The 19,162-nt window shown below is 44.2% G+C and overlaps 2 protein-coding genes across 5 annotated transcripts in view; one reads left to right on the forward strand and one right to left on the reverse strand.

The window, feature by feature from the left end:
• The first annotated feature begins 3,301 nt into the window (after positions 1-3,301).
• The window catches only part of gmps (guanosine monophosphate synthase), a 104,908-nt gene continuing 89,047 nt past the window's right edge, over positions 3,302-19,162 (forward strand). The window contains exon 1 of the mRNA XM_085990321.1: positions 3,302-3,381. Coding sequence (XP_085846447.1) covers positions 3,328-3,381 — 54 coding nt within the window. The 5' untranslated portion in view covers positions 3,302-3,327. The remainder of the gene's footprint in view (positions 3,382-19,162) is intronic.
• The window catches only part of slc33a1 (solute carrier family 33 member 1), a 45,353-nt gene continuing 32,285 nt past the window's right edge, over positions 6,095-19,162 (reverse strand). For all 4 annotated transcript variants that reach the window (XM_085990325.1, XM_085990328.1, XM_085990329.1 and 1 more), the window contains 4 exons: positions 18,498-18,682; positions 11,203-11,320; positions 9,235-9,450; positions 6,095-9,083 (listed from right to left, as the gene is read on the reverse strand). In XM_085990325.1, the coding sequence (XP_085846451.1) occupies positions 8,919-9,083; positions 9,235-9,450; positions 11,203-11,320; positions 18,498-18,682 (684 nt within the window). In that variant the 3' untranslated portion in view covers positions 6,095-8,918. The remainder of the gene's footprint in view (positions 9,084-9,234; positions 9,451-11,202; positions 11,321-18,497; positions 18,683-19,162) is intronic.

Raw genomic sequence — 19,162 nt, forward strand, 5'->3', positions numbered from 1 at the left:
GCCACCCGGGCGCGAACATGGCCGCGGAAGCGAGGATCTCTTTTTGTAAGACCAAAAAACAAGTTAAACAAGAAAACTGTAACTAAAAGTCTAGTAACCTTTTAAATAAAAATTCAACAATCAAATTAAAATTTGGTCATTTAAACCGATTATGCACTCCAGTCCCCGCGGCGCCCACCGGTCACGAAATTGCTCGAGCGTGCCGGCGGACACCGCGTGCTCCATCTCCAGGGCCACCCGGGCGCGAACATGGCCGCGGAAGCGAGGAAGGCAATCTGGCTGAACGACCCCCTCGACCGCCCGCTGCCTGGACCAATTAATGGCTTTCTTAGCCAGGCCCAGGAGCAGTCCTACGAGGAGGTCCGCCAACCTGCCCGCTCCCCTCCGCAGGCTGGTGTGTAACTTGGAGATGAGGGTGTTCCCATACACCTACTGCTCTTGTTTTTCAACGTGGTGGAGCTCACTAACTTGCTGCAGTGCATCCTGTAGCTGCAGCCACAATACACTGGTGGTGGAGGGAGTGGATGTTTAAGTTGGTGGGTGGGGTGCTGATCGAGCTGACTGCATTGTCCTGAAAGGTGTCGAGTCTCTAGAGTAATTTGCACCCATCCATGCAAGTGAGGAGTATTCTATCACACGACTCACTTGTACCTTGTAGGTGGTGGAGAGGCTTTGGGGAGTCATAAGTCACTCACCACACAATACTTAACCTCTGGCCTGCTGTAGTAGCCATGGCATTTATGTGGCTGATTCCATTGAGTTTCTGGTCTATGTGAACCCCAGGATGTTGATGGTGTGGGACTTGGTGATAGTAATGCCATTGACCATTAAGGAGAGGTGGTTCAACTCTCTCTCTTGTTGGAGATGGTCATTGTTACTTGCCACTTATCAGCCTAAGACTGGATGTTGTCACAGGTCTTGCTGCACGTGGCTATGCACTGCTACTTTATCTGAGGAATTGCAAATGGAGCTGAATATTGTGCAAACATCCCCCCCCCCTGCTGACCTTATGATAGAGGGAAGGTCATTTACAAAACAGCTGAAGATAGTTGGGCCTAGAATGCTGCCCTGAGGAACTCCTGCAGCAATGTCCTGGGGCTGAGATGATTGGCTTTCAACAACTACCCTAACAACCACTTTCCTCTGTGCCAGGTAGGAGTCCAGCTATTGGAAAGATTTCTTCTGGATCCCCCTTGACTTGTTTGACTAGAGCTCCTTGGTGCAACACTCAGTCAAATGCTGCCTTGATATCAAGGGCATTCTGTCTCTGCTCACCTCTGGAACTCAGCTGTGTCCATGTATGCACTGTGGCTGTAATGATGCCTGGAACTCAGTGGTACTGATAGAACCCAAACTGAACATTGGTGAACAGGTTATTGGTGTGTAAGTGCCGCTGATAGCACCATTGACTATGCCATCCATCACTTTTAGCTAATATAAATTGGAGATGCCCACCTGCTCAAGAATCTGAATTAAGAAATACTATGGGCCAGATTTTGCTGAAAAAAATAATGGCGTCTGCACGATGCACCCAATTATTAATGTGCAAATCAGCCAGCAACTTGCAGCAACACCTACCCCATGAATTGCCACAAGTTGGTAGCTGCTTTGCACAGCTCTACCATTAGCTTTGCAAAAATGTTATTAACAGGGTAAGTACCCATTTAACAATGTTATTGTTAATGACTGTCAATCAACCTGTTGCTCAGACAGTGAACAATTATAAGTGTGGAGTCTCATGCCTTCAGATTGGGAATTGTTAGGAAGTTTTAAAAATGTCATTTCTGCAGATTGAGAGGCTGGCTGCGGGTGGGTAGGCCTGCAGCACTACGTCAGAGAGAGGAGGAAGGAAGGGAGGGATGGGTGGCAACGATCGGAGGAGCGGAGCAACGTTCCCTATAAGGTGTGTGGCCATGCACCTCTCTGTTAGTCCCGTCCAGCCCAGGACCGGCTTTTTTAGTGTAGTTTCGCTGGATCCAGGAGGCAAGTGTAAAAGCACTTATCTCCTGGATCCAGCGGTCCTCTCCTTGTTTTAGATAGCTGCTTTCACAAGGCCTGCAAAACCCAACCAGCTTAACAATTTAAAATGGAGGTTAAATCTGAGGCACGGCAGCCTAGTTATATTTAAATAGACGACCCACCTCCTGGAAACAGATTGGCTGCCTGCCCTGTCCCGCCTCCATTAAAACTGGAAGTGGGCAGCTTCAGATCGGAATTCAGACTTAACACTGACTTCCCATCTGTTTATTTGGGTTAAAATTCTTTCCCCCCCCCCCCAGTATGTTAAGGATAGTAGGAGAGGTCTTGACTTGGTAATGGGAAATAACCCAGGTAGGATATTGGGAAATGAATTTGTGGCAGCAGTCCTAACATGGTTAACTTCAATATGATGTACATTGTGGGATAAGCAGTTTCAAAATAACTTCAAGTGAATGACAGAAGAATCCAGAGTGTGGAAGAGTCAAGAAAACCTCAATTGAAGGCAAATAGGACATAATAATGAGCATGCAGGATACTAAGAGTAAGTGCTCACTAAATAAACATAGCTGTAAATGGATTTATAAGACAATATGAAGTGAAGTAAGAAGGATATCCTTTTAAGTTTGAGGAAAAAGTGAGGAAAATCACTGGGAAGAATAAGGAACCTCCACAAAAGCAGTCAGAGCAGTAAAGGAGGAACTAGAATTGAGCATATCTGTAGAAGTGCAACAATAAGAAATTCTTCCAGTATTGGAACAAGACCATTTTCAAAGAATTCGTATCCCTTAAAGAAACAAACTGCAAAAATATTGAAGATAAATTAAACAGTTGATATAAAATGATTTTTAATTTATTCTTTGGATGTATGTGTCGCTGTCAAAGCTAGCAATTATTGTTCATCCTTAGTTGCCCTGAGAAGGTGTGGCGTCTTTGTGCAGTCCAAATGGTGAAAGTGCTCCTACAATCCAGGATTTTGATACAAGGAGGGGCACTTTGGGGTAGTGGCGTTACCATGCATCTGCTGCCCTTGGCCTTCTAGATGATGGAGGTTGTAGGTATTGGGAGGTGCTGCCAACAAATCCTTAGCTAGTTGCTGCAGTGCATCCTGTAGCTAGTACACACTGCAGCCACGATACACTGATGGTTGAGGGGGGTGGATGTTTTGACTCATGGATGAGGTGCTGATCAAGCAGACTGCTTTGTCGTGGTTATTTTAATGACATTTAAAATTAACTGAATAAACTGGAGAACTTAAAATTGTAACAAAACATGTTACTGTTTTTTTCCCGACACTTTACAATTGCAGCAGAAAAACTCAACTCCCACAGACCAACACAAAGCACATGCATGACCACTCAACAACAAAAGGTTACAGAGGAACACTGCAACACAGCTAAACAGGTACTGGTGAATTAATTAGTTAATGAAATACTGGCCATCACTGATTCAATAAATTAACATAGAAGCAAGCACTAGCAATTAATAGAGCAGGCACCAGAAAATTAATACATGAATATAACAGCAGACACCAGTGACTTAAATTAATGGAGAAATGGGCACTGGTGAATTAAGAAATTCATAGAGCAGCAAGTGTGAATTAATAATGTAGGCAGTGAATCAATAGAATAGCAGGCACACCACTGAAGTAATAAATTAATATAGCAGCAGGCACGAGTAAATTAGTAAGTAAATTCAACAGCTATAACTAGTAAATGAATAAATTTATACAGCAGCATACCTCCACTGAGTTAGCAAATCAATAATTCAATATAGAAGCAGCCTTTAGTAAGTGAATGAAATGATGGAGCAGTGGGCAACAGCAAACTGCTAGATTTATACATTGACAGGCACCAGTGAAAAAATGTGTGTGGTAAACGGTATACCAGCGAATTAATAACTGAATACATAAAACAAATATTAAATTCATGGAGAAGCTGAATATACTCTGGCTGCTGCATATGTGCAAGAGTCCTACATTGTGGCATGTGATCAATTGCCATGATTCAGGACACAAAAGTGTAAATGAATACATGCATACAAAAGTCTGATCCCCTTCAATGGCCTGGATTTTGCAGTCAGTAGCAAGGTGATAGTGCTGACCTCAAAGAAAGCTGGCCCAAAGATCTCGCAATCGTGGATTTCACCTCTCCAGACGTTAATTTAATTCTGATGCCAAGGCTAGGGGATCTCCAGCGTCCAACAACAGTGAGGTCATCAAGCTGGCTAAGCAGCCAATCACATTGAAGAATTCTCTGACAACAAACCAGGAAGTTAAATGCACTGATTTTCCTTCACTATTTAATCATTTTACAGAGAGCAAAATAAAGATTGGGACATACACAGGGGATTAAAGTAGAAGCTGAAATATCAAACAAACTTGGGGAAAAACTATTAAAAACCATGGAATTTTTAGCATAATAGAAAAATCTGACCTCACAAATAAAATTAATTTTTCAGGGTCAGAACGGTTGTTTAGCAGTAATTATGACTACGCCGTTAAAAACCCAGTAACACCTCATTCAACAAGGCTTAACTTTTGGGGTTTTTAGCAGCGGTATTCCAGCGTAAAAGGGGGAGTTTTTGTCATTTAATTGATTGCTGGCTCTGGGGAGTTTAACAGCACGCCCTGTGAAGGAGCAGGGAATGACTGACAGCAACTTCTGGATTTCCGCATTTAACTGTGCATATGTGTACTGCAGAAGTTGCTGTCAGATTCACAGTTGTAATGACAGCGAACGCTGACAGTTTCGCCATCATTACAACCGCAAATTCTGGGCTATATTCTTCCTGCCCTGCCTGCCGCTCATGAAAGAAATACATTCCCTTGCCAGTAGCTGCACAGAAAAAGAGGGTCAGAAATATGGACATCATCAATGTTTCATAGGTCTAAAAGCCCATGTTCCCACTAAATACTGTAAATATTTTGCTTAAAAGCTGTTAGATTAGCTTATGAAACTGCAACAGATTAAATATTTTTTCAGGTTGTGGATGTACATCAAGTGAATTCATTATTTATTCTGTAGCTCCTAGCAAAATAAAAGCCGAGAAATGAGCTTGGGGAAATAGAACACAGACATGGATAAAGTAATGTATTTCAAGTCAGCTTGGAGCGAATGGATCTTCCATGAATTATTTATTTCCAATCAAAAATTAATATACTCTACATAAGGTTGATACTTTTCAAGAGCTGAAGACAAAGTAAGCCATACAGACGCAGAACTGGGAGGGAATCAAGACAGGAGAGAGCCGTGGGTGGAGTTAGAGGGAAAATCTGAATTGCGCTCACAGCTAGATGGTGGCAGAAAGTCATTAAAGAGAGCATTTTGCTGCACCCGAGGGCCGTCTTGGTGCTTTAGTAGCACTGAGGGATGTGCCTAGAGTTTGGCAAAACTAGGGTGGAGTCCTGAATTTGACATTACTGCAGTGGGGTTGTGGTTTTTGACAAGGTGGGGGGCAGGTCCTTTCATCTGGCATCACTATAGATGGGGAACCTGGCATTTGGCACAAGAAAAGGTAGAAGGTGAGGTTTGCCTAATTGGTGTTTTCCTGGTGTCTAGCAGTGAGGGGAAAAGGGAAAGTACAGTCCTGAAAACACTGGTTTGGATGATCCGATGTCTGGTAGCACCGGTTTGTGATTTCCAAGAAATCTCTAAACATTGAATTTTGTAATTAGTTCCTGAACATGTATCCCTGTTTCCATTTCTTTGGTAAAACTAGGGTGGAGTCCTGAATTTGACTACTGCAGTGGGGTTGTGGTTTTTGACAAGGTGGGGGGCGAATAAATTCGGTCAACAAAATGTGGGTGATAATTACAGCTTTTCTGTTTGCCTTTAAAATTGAATTCAAGTCTTTTTAATACACCACCTAGAGCAACGTCAGGTAATAGTTAGATTAGTGTCATTTAACACTAAAATTCATATTAGACTGCCAGATATTGCTGTTACAGGTTAAGTATGGCTAGTTCAATTTTAGAACTCCAATAGGAAATGTTTGCTGAGGGGTTTAAATGAGAGTATGTAACCTATATTTTGAGAAATATGAACTAAATGTGCATTGACATTAACTAGGGCATAGCACATTTAAATTGGATGGATAAATGGAATAATTCATTCAAGCGGTTGTAAGCTTTGTCTTTATGATTTAGGAATGAACAGATTTAAATAAACTGAAAACAAATCAATGTGTATATCAACATAAATTGTGCAAAAAGAAAGTCATTGAGTACAAGTAGGAATTTGTCAATATAAAGTGAAAGTTCACAAGCAACTTTGATGATCAAAATACTTGTGTCTTTATGCTTGCAAACAGTTTCCAAAAAAAGCTTGTATTTATATACTGTAGTGCCTCATTACATCGGAATGCCATAAAGCAGTTCACATTCAATGAATTATTTTTTTCCACTGTTATGTAGCCAAATATAGCAGCTAATTTTCTCTCGGCAATATCCCATAAATAGCCAATAAATGGAACGACCAGTTCATTTGTTCTTGGTTGTTTTGATTGAGGGAGAAATGTTGACCGGAACACCGGGAGAACGCCACACTCTTCAAATGGTGCCATGGTATTTTTCACAGCCACCTGAACAGGGAGATGGTGTCTCAGTTTAACATCTTATCTGAAAGATGGCATCTCCACTGCTGCACTAAAATATCAGCCTAGATTACGTGCTCAAGTCCTAGACAGGGGCTTGAACCCATCACCTTCTGACTCAGTTGATTACAATTGGATGATGTCACTGTTGATATAGTTGACATCTCCCAGATGCAACCTGGCCTTAATTTTAATTCTTTAACATGGAACGCAGCATTATAAGAATTAAAATAACTAAGGATTATAGGCAGATGATTATTTTCAATGGAACCCTTTTGTTGTACAGATTACAAGCTTTAATTTTGCTCCTTGGTCAATCAAGTGCAGTTCTCCCTATTCTATGCAAGTCTAATTTGATGCAACTTTGTCCTATATAAATAATCGAATTCAAATAGTTTTCAGAAATCAAATGCAAAATTTGTTGAAATAGCTGTGACACTACATTAACTCACTGAATTGACTTTTTCCAAGTAGGAAGAAAGAAAAATTAAGAAATAACAACAGAAAATGCTGGAAAAACTCAGCAAGCCGTTTCGTTTTGAATACTTCTTAATGTCTCTCCACTTCTTTTGTTCTCTCCTAGCCCTGCCTTTTGATCTATTTCATTTCCTTTCCAGTTTTGAAAAAGGGTTAGACCCGAAACGTTGACTCTAATTTCTCTCCCCGGATGTTGCCTGGCCTGCTGAGTTTTTCCAGCATTTTCTGTTATTTCGGATTTCCAGCATCTGCAGTATTTTGCTATCTAAGAAAAATTAAGAGCTTAGCTTCAAAGCAAAGTTATTTTGGCTTTGGATGACTCCCCGGAGGAGTCTCTACACTTCACTCTGCTGTCAAGTCAGGCCCAGATTCTAGACTTTGTGACTTCATTTACACAGTAACTACAGTGTCATGCAAAGGGTAACCACATAACATCGATGCTACCCTTTGTGTAAATGCATCCTTAGAGAAGTGTTTTGAGTGGAGTTGCAATTCAAAGTTTGACACTTGATACAACAGAAGCATTTTAATTATTGACTGCATTTGATTGACTGTACTATTAAACAATTGCCCCAGACATTACAAAAATGAAACACTGGGGATAATTTTCACCTTCACCGCTTGGGCAGTAAACTGGTGGAGTGGATCACCTGCCTGTTACAGAACACATCCAATTTCTATCACAGGCGAGCAATCTGCTATGCCAGTTTATCGCCCAAGTAGTGAAGGTGAAAATTATCTCCAATGTTTCAGCTTTGAACATTATTGCAAGCTCTATGATCATTCCCACTGATGTGCCTGTAGGAGCAATTAATTGTCAATTATACTCTGAAAATTTCAGTCAGTATTTGTTTTATATTTGCCCAATATTAAGCTTTTGAAAACTCCCAGTCTAATTAGAATAAAAATGGTCTGTACCTTTGTACTTTGATGACACCAGCAGATTAGCATTCTGTACAATAGTACATGTGAACCTTATTCACATACTAATATCTAGTGTACAATAAAATATATCAATGCACGATTGCCTTTTAGCCCATTACATTCACCATTTTGGTCTACGGGTATTCTGCATTAATAAAGACTGCTGTCCTTTGAAATACACAATGGATTATGTGAGACACCCATGAAATACTGGTATTCAGCATGACTGCAGTAAAACAATGGTTGAAATCTGCTTGGTAGGTATGATAAAATACCATCTACTGGTAACTCAAAACACTACACTACATCATTTCAGCTAAGTCTTAAGATGGCCCAAGCCTCTTTTGTAACTTTCAGGATAGAATTTGAATATCAAACAACTTTCAAAAGGGGTCAATGTTTGCATACATAGTTTCACAAAGCACTACAGACAAGGCTCTGCAGCTCTAATGTGCAAAAAGCAAGGACCATTTAAAATACAGTGCAAAACTCAGTTAAATTCTTCAGTAAGTGTGTTTTGTTAAAGAACTACAATTTCTAAGAAACTATATATAACTTAACTGTTACGAATGATCTGACCGTTACATAAACCAATTGAAAAATAGGAATGAGTTGTCTGCATCTCACACAAAAATAAGAAAAATAAAGTGATCTGTTTTATATGGCACCTGAAACAATGCAAGTTGATAACTACCTATCTAGTGAGTACTATTGCATAGGTAGTTAGTTTTAACTCTAATCAAAGCAAACAAAAAAAAAAAGCCTCATCAAAATTAGTACTATACAAAACATCACCACTTGAGGCACAGAACAACCATAGTCATAAGGGAAAAAATGGTCATACTCAAAATAAACTTCATAAAACTGAATAAAATCTCTCCTTTTGTACTATTCCTATGAAAACTAGTCAAGCGATCTCAATTTCATTAAACTCAAAGTTCCAATCATCAAGACCTCTTGCACTGCCATGTGGATGGATGCTCATCCTGCAGATTTTTGAATTTGTTTCCATAGCGGAGCCACCATGCGAGTCCAATAAAAATGCAAAATATAGATTCCACGTAGTAGCCATCGGTTGTGATTGAACAGGACCCACCAGATTTTGCACAAAGCTGTGTGGGGACAAAAAAAAATTAGAAAAGGAATGTTTCAATTTTACCCCAACAAAAAATTGATTTGTGTGAGGTTGATCAAATCTGAAAAACAGTCACTCATACAATACTATAGATCAAGCGTTTCTAGTTTTAGAAAATGAAAACTCACTTCAGAATCAACTGCAGATCTACAACTTTGTTCAGGTGCACCTATACACTTCTTGACTGTAAGTGGGTCCACCAACCAAAGAGCTAATGTAGCTGGCCAGTTTCCAGCAAGATTAGAAACAGTATTTAGTAGAGTCATGTATGTTCCTCCAATCGAAGGATCACTAATTTTAGCATTAAATGCCATAATAGCAACATACATGCTATAGACAGCCACCTAAAGGAAGAGAATATTTAAAAATCTCAGTAACACATTAGACAAATAGTCAGTGCAATGTAATTCCAAGTAAATTGCCTTTTTAAAAAATCTATAATTAACTTCACTTAAGATCAGCAAAAAAGTACAACATATTTTAAACTGGACCATTGTGGAAAAGCTTCAACTATACACCTTTCCACTGTTTCTAATGTACATCAATGACTTGGATTCAGAAACTCAATACAAACTGGTCAAATTTGCAAACAGTGCAAAACTTGGAGGGGAAATGGAATCAAGACAGGCTAGAAAGTACAGAATGACCTGAATAAAATGTAAGTGGGCTGAACAATGGCAGATAAAATTTAATGCAAAGTGTGAAGTATTGCACATAGGAAGGAAAAGTGGGCAACATCTATATTCCATGAATGGTGCTAAAGGTATAAAGGATAGTGAACAGTATGGAAAAGGTTAATCAGGAATACTATTTAAATTAAACTATGGGAGTAGGACAAGGACAGGTTTATACCAATAAAAGGTAAATTTAGGACTGATATCAGGGAGTCCTTCTTCAGAGCGTGATCAACACTTGGAAAGGATTTCCACGCAGAATGGTGGAGGGTAAAATCCTGGAATAATTTAAGAAAAATTAGATACAGCAATAGGGGAACTGTAGGGTTGTTTTTGATGAATGAAGATAGGCCAAATCATAATTCCATAAACAGTTGATCAAGCTGAATAGTCCTTCTGATCTTTCAATTCACATAAAGGTGCCTCAAATATCTCTAATCTGTACAGCAAAGGCTTGAAACATCTTTAATCTCTTCAACAATGATTAATGTCGGCCTGAAACATTTCTAATGATCTTGTGATTTTGCTCTCCAACTACCTTTTCACGCCCATTTATAAAGTTCTTTTTATCTGAGCTCTCATCTCTTTATTCCAAGGTAAGCATGCAACAACTGACTTCAAGTCGTATTTAATGCAATTCCCACCGGCTGACACGAGTTTCACATGTGCAGTGCAATGACTGTGCCTTTTCCCCTTCTTCCTTGGGGTAAGATCAAGATGATTTACAGATTTCTCCAGTGAGATTCAGAACAGATCAAGTCGTTCCATTCACCAGACCTATATTGACTTCGATTAATGTACAATCACTGCGGTGTTAATCGTGTCTAACTATCAGGCACCTTTACGTGAATTGAAAGATCAGTAGGACTACTCAACAGCTTGAGCAATTATTTATGGAATTATGATTCATTTTAAACTTGGACATATTTTGAACCAGGCCTCACTAAAGGAGCCCATTAAGGCATTAATTATAGAAGTGCAGGTCCACAGACTCATTATGTTGCCAGTATTGGCCGCTGACAAAGGAAAACAAACTTCTGTGCATACAGAGTTCTGGCTACCAATTACAGTTAATTCTTAATGTTAGGAGAGCATCAGGACCATACTGGGGCAATGAACTGCAGTCCTTATTTCCTATTCCAACCCAGCTCTTTTTCTTTTTAAAATGTTAACTGGATGTTAGCTACCGCTTCAAAAAAGGCAGGAAGGGGTTTCACTAAGGTTTGGATGCCAAAGATATCTGGGTGTTAAATGTTATGTCTGCATGTCAAGAAATATGAATTAAAGTTCCAGTTTTGCTTTTTGGAAAGTCACTAAATGTAATCAGTCCTTTTCAAAAATGCATCTCATAATATTGCATATAATGATTCTAGTGCATTACACGGAATCTTTTCTGTAGTTACAATGGATGCACTCACTCACCTGATGTAAGGCATAGCTGAACAGCAGTACTCCGTAATAATAAGCAGGGAACTCTGGGCCCTGTTTTACCGTAGGAGTCCAAAAAACCAACAAAGCAAATATCATACCCATAACTAACCTGTAAAGGAGAGGCGCAGTCACATACTATTTTAATTAAGGCCAAAAAATACCCAATACAATTGTAGTCTTTGCAGTGATCATAAAAACATTTTAAACAAAATTACATTAATACTGTAATGGTTCACATAATAGTCACAGGCTAACATGCACTTATCTTTGAACTCCATTTCACAATGCAAAAAAGAATTACAGTCCAGGTGAATATTTTAAGCTAAAAATTACAATATAAACTTTCATTCATGCATGCTGTAACATACATTGTGATTAGTTTGTTTCTTCCTTATCACAATACATAATGGTTCACTTACAGAAAAATAGCCCAGCCTATTTGATCCACAAACCCATTAAAACAGACAATGGGGTAGAATTTCCACAGTAATTCTCCCTATCTCCTGCCGTAACCTTGGTGGAAGATCAACAGATACGCCAGTGATATGGCGTAAACATCCGTTTATACTGTTTCTGCCAAGGCTACAGCAGGATATCAGGTGAAGCCCCACAGAAAAACCAGATAAATATGTTCATTATTGGTATCGGGAGACATACCTATATAAACGCACAAGATTATAACCCTATTTACTGTTTTTTGTTCATTGTGTTAAAGCGCTGTTACCAATAGGCAACAATAGGATTGCTCCAGCAGCCATTTGATAGGTGTTGTTCTTAGTTGGGGAAACACCTCGTAGTTCATCCAAAGTGTTTCAAACAGGTTAATTTGTTCTCAGGAAAGGAGGCACACCATTCAATTGCAATTAAAATGCATGTTTGATTAACCGCTCTCTGATTCTGAAAACTTAATTTTTAATGTTCCATTCTATCTTCAAAGGATTCTGAAAGTATACCTTGGACTGACTTGCTTCAAGTCAGCAGTCCTTCTGATAGACAGGAGACTCTGTGGGAATTTAACATGTGACGTTGTAGACAAGGATCATATTTCAGGTCCAGTTTTGCATTAAGTGTTAGGACAAGAGTCACGACTTAATTTTTCTACAATTCGGAGGAGGACTGGTTAAGTCTGCAGTTACTGTGGACATACTGTTCATCCTTGCTACTGTAGACTCCTGGGCTTCCTACAGTTACCTAGGTATTAGGCAGGTAAAGATACCCTAATCATAGGTATTGAACCTGAAGTGAAAAGCCTAAAAACACAATTTGTTAAGAATCACATATATAGAATTACTAGCTGAAGTGCCCGGCAGTGCCGAGGCTTTTTCGAGGGCATGATGTTGTTGGAAGAGAGAGAGAGAGCGACTGGGGGGGAAAAAGAGCGAGAGCGACTGGGGGGGAAGAGCGAGAGCGACTGGGGGGGGAAGAGCGAGAGCGACTGGGGGGGGAAGAGCGAGAGCGACTGGGGGGGGGAAGAGCGAGAGCGACTGGGGGGGGGGGGAAGAGCGAGAGCGACTGGGGGGGGGAAGAGCGAGAGCGACTGGGGGGGGAAGAGCGAGAGCGACTGGGGGGGGAAGAGCGAGAGCGACTGGGGGGGAAGAGCGAGAGCGACTGGGGGGGAAGAGCGAGAGCGACGGGGGGGAAGAGAGAGCGCGACTGGGGGGGAAGAGAGAGCGCGACTGGGGGGGAAGAGAGAGCGCGACTGGGGGGGAAGAGAGAGCGCGACTGGGGGGGGGGAAGAGAGAGCGCGACTGGGGGGGGAAGAGAGCGCGACTGGGGGGGAAGAGAGAGCGCGACTGGGGGGGAAGAGAGAGCGCGACTGGGGGGGGAAGAGAGAGCGCGACTGGGGGGGGGGAAGAGAGAGCGCGACTGGGGGGGGGGGGAAGAGAGAGCGCGACTGGGGGGGGAAGAGAGAGCGCGACTGGGGGGGGAAGAGAGCGCGCGACTGGGGGGGAAGAGCGAGAGCGACTGGGGGGAAGAGCGAGAGCGACTGGGGGGCAAGAGCGAGAGCGACTGGGGGGGGAAGAGCGAGAGCGACGGGGGGGAAGAGAGAGCGCGACTGGGGGGGAAGAGAGAGCGCGACTGGGGGGGAAGAGAGAGCGCGACTGGGGGGGAAGAGAGAGCGCGACTGGGGGGGGGAAGAGAGAGCGCGACTGGGGGGGAAGAGAGAGCGCGACTGGGGGGGAAGAGAGAGCGCGACACGGGGGGAAGAGAGAGCGCGACTGGGGGGGAAGAGAGAGCGCGACTGGGGGGGGAAGAGAGAGCGCGACTGGGGGGGGAAGAGAGAGCGCGACTGGGGGGGGAAGAGAGAGCGCGACTGGGGGGGGGGAAAGAGAGAGCGCGACTGGGGGGGGGGGAAAGAGAGAGCGCGACTGGGGGGGAAGAGAGCGAGCGACTGGGGGGGGGAAGAGAGAGCGAGCGACTGGGGGGGGAAGAGAGAGCGAGCGACTGGGGGAAGAGAGAGAGGGAGGGGAGGAGAGAGGGAGGGGAGGAGAGGAGAGAGGGAGGGAGGGGAGGAGAGAGGGAGGGAGGGGAGGAGAGAGGGAGGGAGGGGAGGAGAGAGGGAGGGAGGGGAGGAGAGAGGGAGGGAGGGAAGGAGAGAGGGAGGGAGGGGAGGAGAGAGGGAGGGAAGGAGAGAGGGAGGGAGGGAGGGAGGGGAGGAGAGAGAGAGAGAGGGAGGGGGGGGGGAGGGAGGGGGAGAGGGAAAAACGGGGCGGGGGGGGCACCCCCCGAGAGTCCCCCCCCCCCCCCGAGGTGAAGACCGCCGATTGCGGCTGTGCGAGACGGCCGGCCGGGGTTGCCAGGGTAACGCTTGACGCTCAGCAAGCCCCGCCCCCTGGCCGACCCAGAGAGAGAGACAGCGCGTCTCAGCTCCTGCTGCGCGCGCACCCTAGCGGCGCTGGGCTGAGGCTCGGCCCTCCAGCCTTCGAGTGGGGCCGGGAGGTGCCTAGCTCGGGCGTGGGTGCGGAGGAGACGCCGAGGCTTCTAGGCCTACCTGGAAAAACGGGGAAAGGTAGGATAATTAATGAGATTAGATAAGTTAATTACTTTCTAAATCATTTTTTTTTAAAACAATATGTGTTTTAAAAGCAACTTTTTTTTTTAAGACGCAGAAAGCGGGAAAAAGAAAGGAAAAGTTTGGAATCAAGATGGCGGCGACTCACCTCGGTTCAGAACGATAAAGCCCGGCCACATGCGCACCGATTAGGTGTGCAATCAACAGATTTTTTCCCTTACTCTCACACAGAGCCTGCTTAAAAATCATAGCTTCTCAATTTTATATCAAAAAATTATAAACTTTTACCTGAACAAAGTTTATGAAACTTGTCCTCTGGCTTTTCTTCAAATAATGTTAAAAAAACAATGAGAAGAAACTGCTTGGAGCTAAAGAAAAATATTCTAGATCAATGTGAATGGTACTGATACAAAGTGAGAAACTGGGTAGAGTGTACATGCTCAGACTGTGCAATCTGAATTAAGCTCACAGCATCATAGCTCTGGCCAAAAATATCAAGTCCAAGCTTACCCTTTTGGGAGGGGCTGAAGCCTTCAAGTAAAAACTTTAAATAAAAGCATTAAAAAAAAAAGCCAATTTCAGTTACAGAGAGGAAAAATTGAAGGCGGAATGATTTGTGGGATAATATAACGCCACACTATACAGGGTGACAAGTTTACATAAGCAGCTTCTATTATAAGGATCAAAATGCAGACACAAATTTATAATGGAAAAGCTGTCGCAAGAAAATTTATAATGGAAAAGCTGTCGCAGAAGTGTAACACAAAAATAACAGAAACTAAGGTTCTGTAGACAGGAAGTACATGCAGTCCAAGATTTAAAAAAATTCTGGGGGAGCAATTCAGCATCTTAGTGCCTCCCATTAGCGCCTCCGGGGGCGCTGCCGGCTTTGTGACTAGGTGCAGTGATATTACTGACACCCGCGAAATTGAGGTTGAGGTTTGCAGCGCCGGTAACCACCAGCGCCATGATCTCCTGCGCCCGGAGATCGTGACGTCATCCGGCTGAGCAAATCCCTGGCTCAGAAATTCACACTCACCCCCTGCTTGAGCGCCTGCCGTTAGCAACGACAGGTAGAGGAGGTGGTTTGTAGTCGGATGAGTGCTGGAGGAGCGCTATAAAAAGGCGTCAACATCCAGTGTATTTTTAGTCGGCAAAGCATGCTGCCTTGTCAGTTTGGCATAGGCAAACAGACGTTTTGAACGATTTCAGTGTTTTTCACTTGAAGGAGTCTTCTGCCTCAGAAAAATTTATCACTTTCATTTCGGTGAGATTTTAAAGTGCAACATTTCCATAATTTAATGGGGGTTGCACTGGCACTGGACCTCGTCCTCCAGCGTCAACGTCGGAGGCAGAGAGAAAGATTGCAAAATGTGGCCAGAGGGAGGAGGGCCAACAGGGCTCTCAACAGGAGAGGAGGCCTTACCCTCCCAGAGTGTGCTGGCAGTATTTCTCCTACATCAATCTCACTGAGGAACAGTGTCTTAGAAGGATCTGCTTCACCAAGGGCGTGGTCACAGAGCTCTGCCACCTCCTGCAGCCAGACCACGAGCCTCACATCAGGAACACCACGTCTCTCTCAGTGGCAGTCAAGGCGACCGTCGCCCTCAATTTCTACGCCAACGGATCCTTCCAGTGTGCAACAGGAGACATGTCTAAGATATCACAGTTCGCCGTCCATTGCTGCATCTGTGAGGTCACAGAGGCTCTCTACAGAAGGAGAAGGGAAAAGCTGTCGCAAGAAAATTTATAATGGAAAAGCTGTCGCAGAAGTGTAACACAAAAATAACAGAAACTAAGGTTCTGTAGACAGGAAGTACATGCAGTCCAAGATTTAAAAAAATTCTGGGGGAGCAATTCGGCATCTTAGTGCCTCCCGTTAGCGCCTCCGGGGGCGCTACCTTCCCCATGACCAGAGAGAAGCAGCACGAGCGTGCATGTGGCTTTGCCAAGATAGCGGGCTTCCCCATGGTGCAGGGTGCCATTGACTGCACCCATGTTGCTTTGCAGGCACCTCCTAACAATTCTGAGGTATTCCATAACCGCAAAGGCTACCACTCACTTAATGTGTAGTTGATGTGCGACCACACACAGCGAATCCTCACCGTCAATGCCCGCTATCCTGGCAGCAGCCACGATGCCTTAATCCTGCGCCAGACCGGTGTGCCAGTTCTGTTCCAGCCACCACATCAAGCTCATGGATGGCTGCTGGAAGACGAGGGCTATCCGCTCTCCACCTGGCTCCTGACTCCCCTCCGGATCTCCAACACTTGTGCCCAGCACTCACATAATGAGAGCCATGCTGCCACCAGGAACATCAATTGAGCAGACCATTGGAGTGCTCAAGAAATGGTTCCGCTTCCTTGACCGTTTGGGAGGAGCCCTCCAGTACTCGGCTGAGCAGGTGTCCCTTTTCGTCAGCGTCTGCTGCATGCTGCACAACATGGCCATCAGGAGGGTGCAGCCATTGAGGAGGAGGGTGCAGCCATTGAGGAGGAGGAGGCGGAGCAGGAGCATGAACAGCAGTGACGGAGGAGCCAGCCACTCCATCAGCCTTGTGGAAGGCTGGTCCGTGACCGCCTCATCAGACTTCGGTTCCAATGAATTCGAGGCAGCATTCCATCAATTTCTCATTCCATACCACACCAGAAAGCTGAAATGAGACAGAGCACCATTTCTGCAACATTCCAATAATAAATTTATCCAAAATCAGTAACCACATATATATACACAACATTATTAACTAATCACCCTTGTGCAAACCCTTACTTGCCCTCTTTACAGTGCCTTTTCCTAATCTACTGCTCCTACGTAGTGTCTCCCCAGTGGCTGCAGCAGGGATGGTGGAAGGCTGCTGAGTGTTGGTGCCAGTGCCTACAGATGGCCTTGCAGGAGGCCCTCGACCAGCTCTGGGCCTCGAAGGCCCAGCTGTACACTGTGCCACATCAGGATAGGCGGCGGCAGTCTGGACTGGCTGGATGACAGGCAATGGCGGAGTGGCAGTGGTGGGAGCAGGAATGTTGTTATCCTGAGAGGACAGCAGGTTCCTGCTCCACTGACACTCCCCCGGAGCAGCACCCCTAACAATCAGCTGCAGCACAGATTGCTGGGCTGCTGCGACATCTTGAGATCCCCGGTGGCCTGTGGTGGACCCAGTGACGATGACAGCAGTCAGCAGCAGCCCACTCGTCCATGGAGCATCACCCAGCGCAGACCCCTCTACTAAACTTACCTCTAAAGATCGCGTAGTGCCAGTATCTGAAGTGGTGCCTGCAGGTGAGAGTACAGTGACGCAGTGCTTTGCTCCTCTTCTTCCTCACTCTCCATGGGAGGCTCAGGGACAGGCTGGTCATCTGGTTGCTGATTCTCTGAAAGCATAAAGGCACAAGCCTTTAAGGTGAGGGTAGGGCGGCAGGAAGGGAGCAAGGAATGCAGATAGTATCAGGAGCTGGAAAGTGGGAAAGGCTTGTGTTGTGAGGGGGAAGTGGGATGAGAAAAGGAGCGGATGAACATACCGTTGTTGCCCCCCAAGGGGGTCGACATTGCATATGGCCACGGTACCCACCACCTGCTGCCCAATGAGTCGTAGCATTCACTCCTCCAGGTCTGAAAGCTGCTGGGGCTGCGCATCACCCCCGCCTGTTCTCTGGTGCTCCCTCCTATTGTGGGCCATCTTGGCCTGCAAACGAAATGAATGTGTATACGACCATACTACTGGCTGAGACCTCCTGGACCACTTCCCTCCGCATTGCCCTGAAGACCTGGGGCAATGGCCTCCTTCCAGTGTCCACGAACAGCACTGCCCTCCGTCACTCCACTCCCTCGACCAATGCCTCGTCCATAAATCGACTAGCTCTCCCTGGGAATGGGATCAGCCATCACAGTCAGGGGATTGAGTTGCTTGCAGGTCGCCTTCACAGCTGATAATGAAGATCTGCACAATGAGGCAACCTCCCCTTTAAAAGCTGGAAGGAGTCAGTGTGAACGATCATTCCTGATTGTATTGCACCTGAAATTCATTATCGATCTGCAGGTAACGCCCTACTGAGGTCATTAGCACTTGATTTAGCACTCCAGTTCTCTCCTGGAGCGCTAACAGCCAATTTAGGGGAATCTCAGAATCATTAGTGACTGGCGCTAATTTTCCAAGATTTCAAAAGTTAGCACCCCAAACGTGGCGATACCGAATTTCTCCCCCTCCATATCTAATTCTACTCCCCTGCCGCCCCCCCCCCCCGCCATTTCTTTCAGAGGAAAGAAAAAGATACTTTACCTGTATGGCATTGCCCAGTAAAAAACGGTCAGTGGTTTTCGACCTGCTGTGTATTTGCTTATCACAAATGGCAGCAATATTTGCAGAGGAACCATAGGTACTGCAAGTATAGCCAATTGCTCTTTAGGCACACCCAATTCAACCAACTTCAGTCCAGTTACTCCATCAGCAGCTGAGAATCCAATCTGTAAAATATACATGTTCATTGGAAACTTGTCAACATAACTTTTGTACTCTAGAAATATTTCTGCATATTTAAAAACCGCATTAACTTATAATACATTCTTCTAAATAAAAATGAATTTTCCTAAATGAAGCAGTAAATATTCAGTTAATCAAATTTCTATGATTCTAAAAGGCACAATTTAATAAAATTATCGCAGACTTCCCTCACCCCCAGTCATTATTCCAGCTTTCTGCCATGACAAACATGTGTTTCAACAGCAATCAGTTCTTATATTTTGCCCAATTTTTTTTTAAATTTACGCACAATTGTCCAGTAATATTTGAGTAAATTTCCCATGACAGATCACTACTCAATCATCATGTACTTTTTGGCCAATAGTCAAATTATTTTAAACCACCAACATATTGTTTTCACAGACTGCATGAAGGATTCTTTGTCACTAGAACACAATTACATCATGGCATATATTGATGGAAAG

The sequence above is a fragment of the Somniosus microcephalus genome, chromosome 6 (assembly GCF_052327205.1).
Source record: "Somniosus microcephalus isolate GS21.2 chromosome 6, FLI_Smic_1.0, whole genome shotgun sequence".
Taxonomy (NCBI): domain Eukaryota; kingdom Metazoa; phylum Chordata; class Chondrichthyes; order Squaliformes; family Somniosidae; genus Somniosus; species Somniosus microcephalus.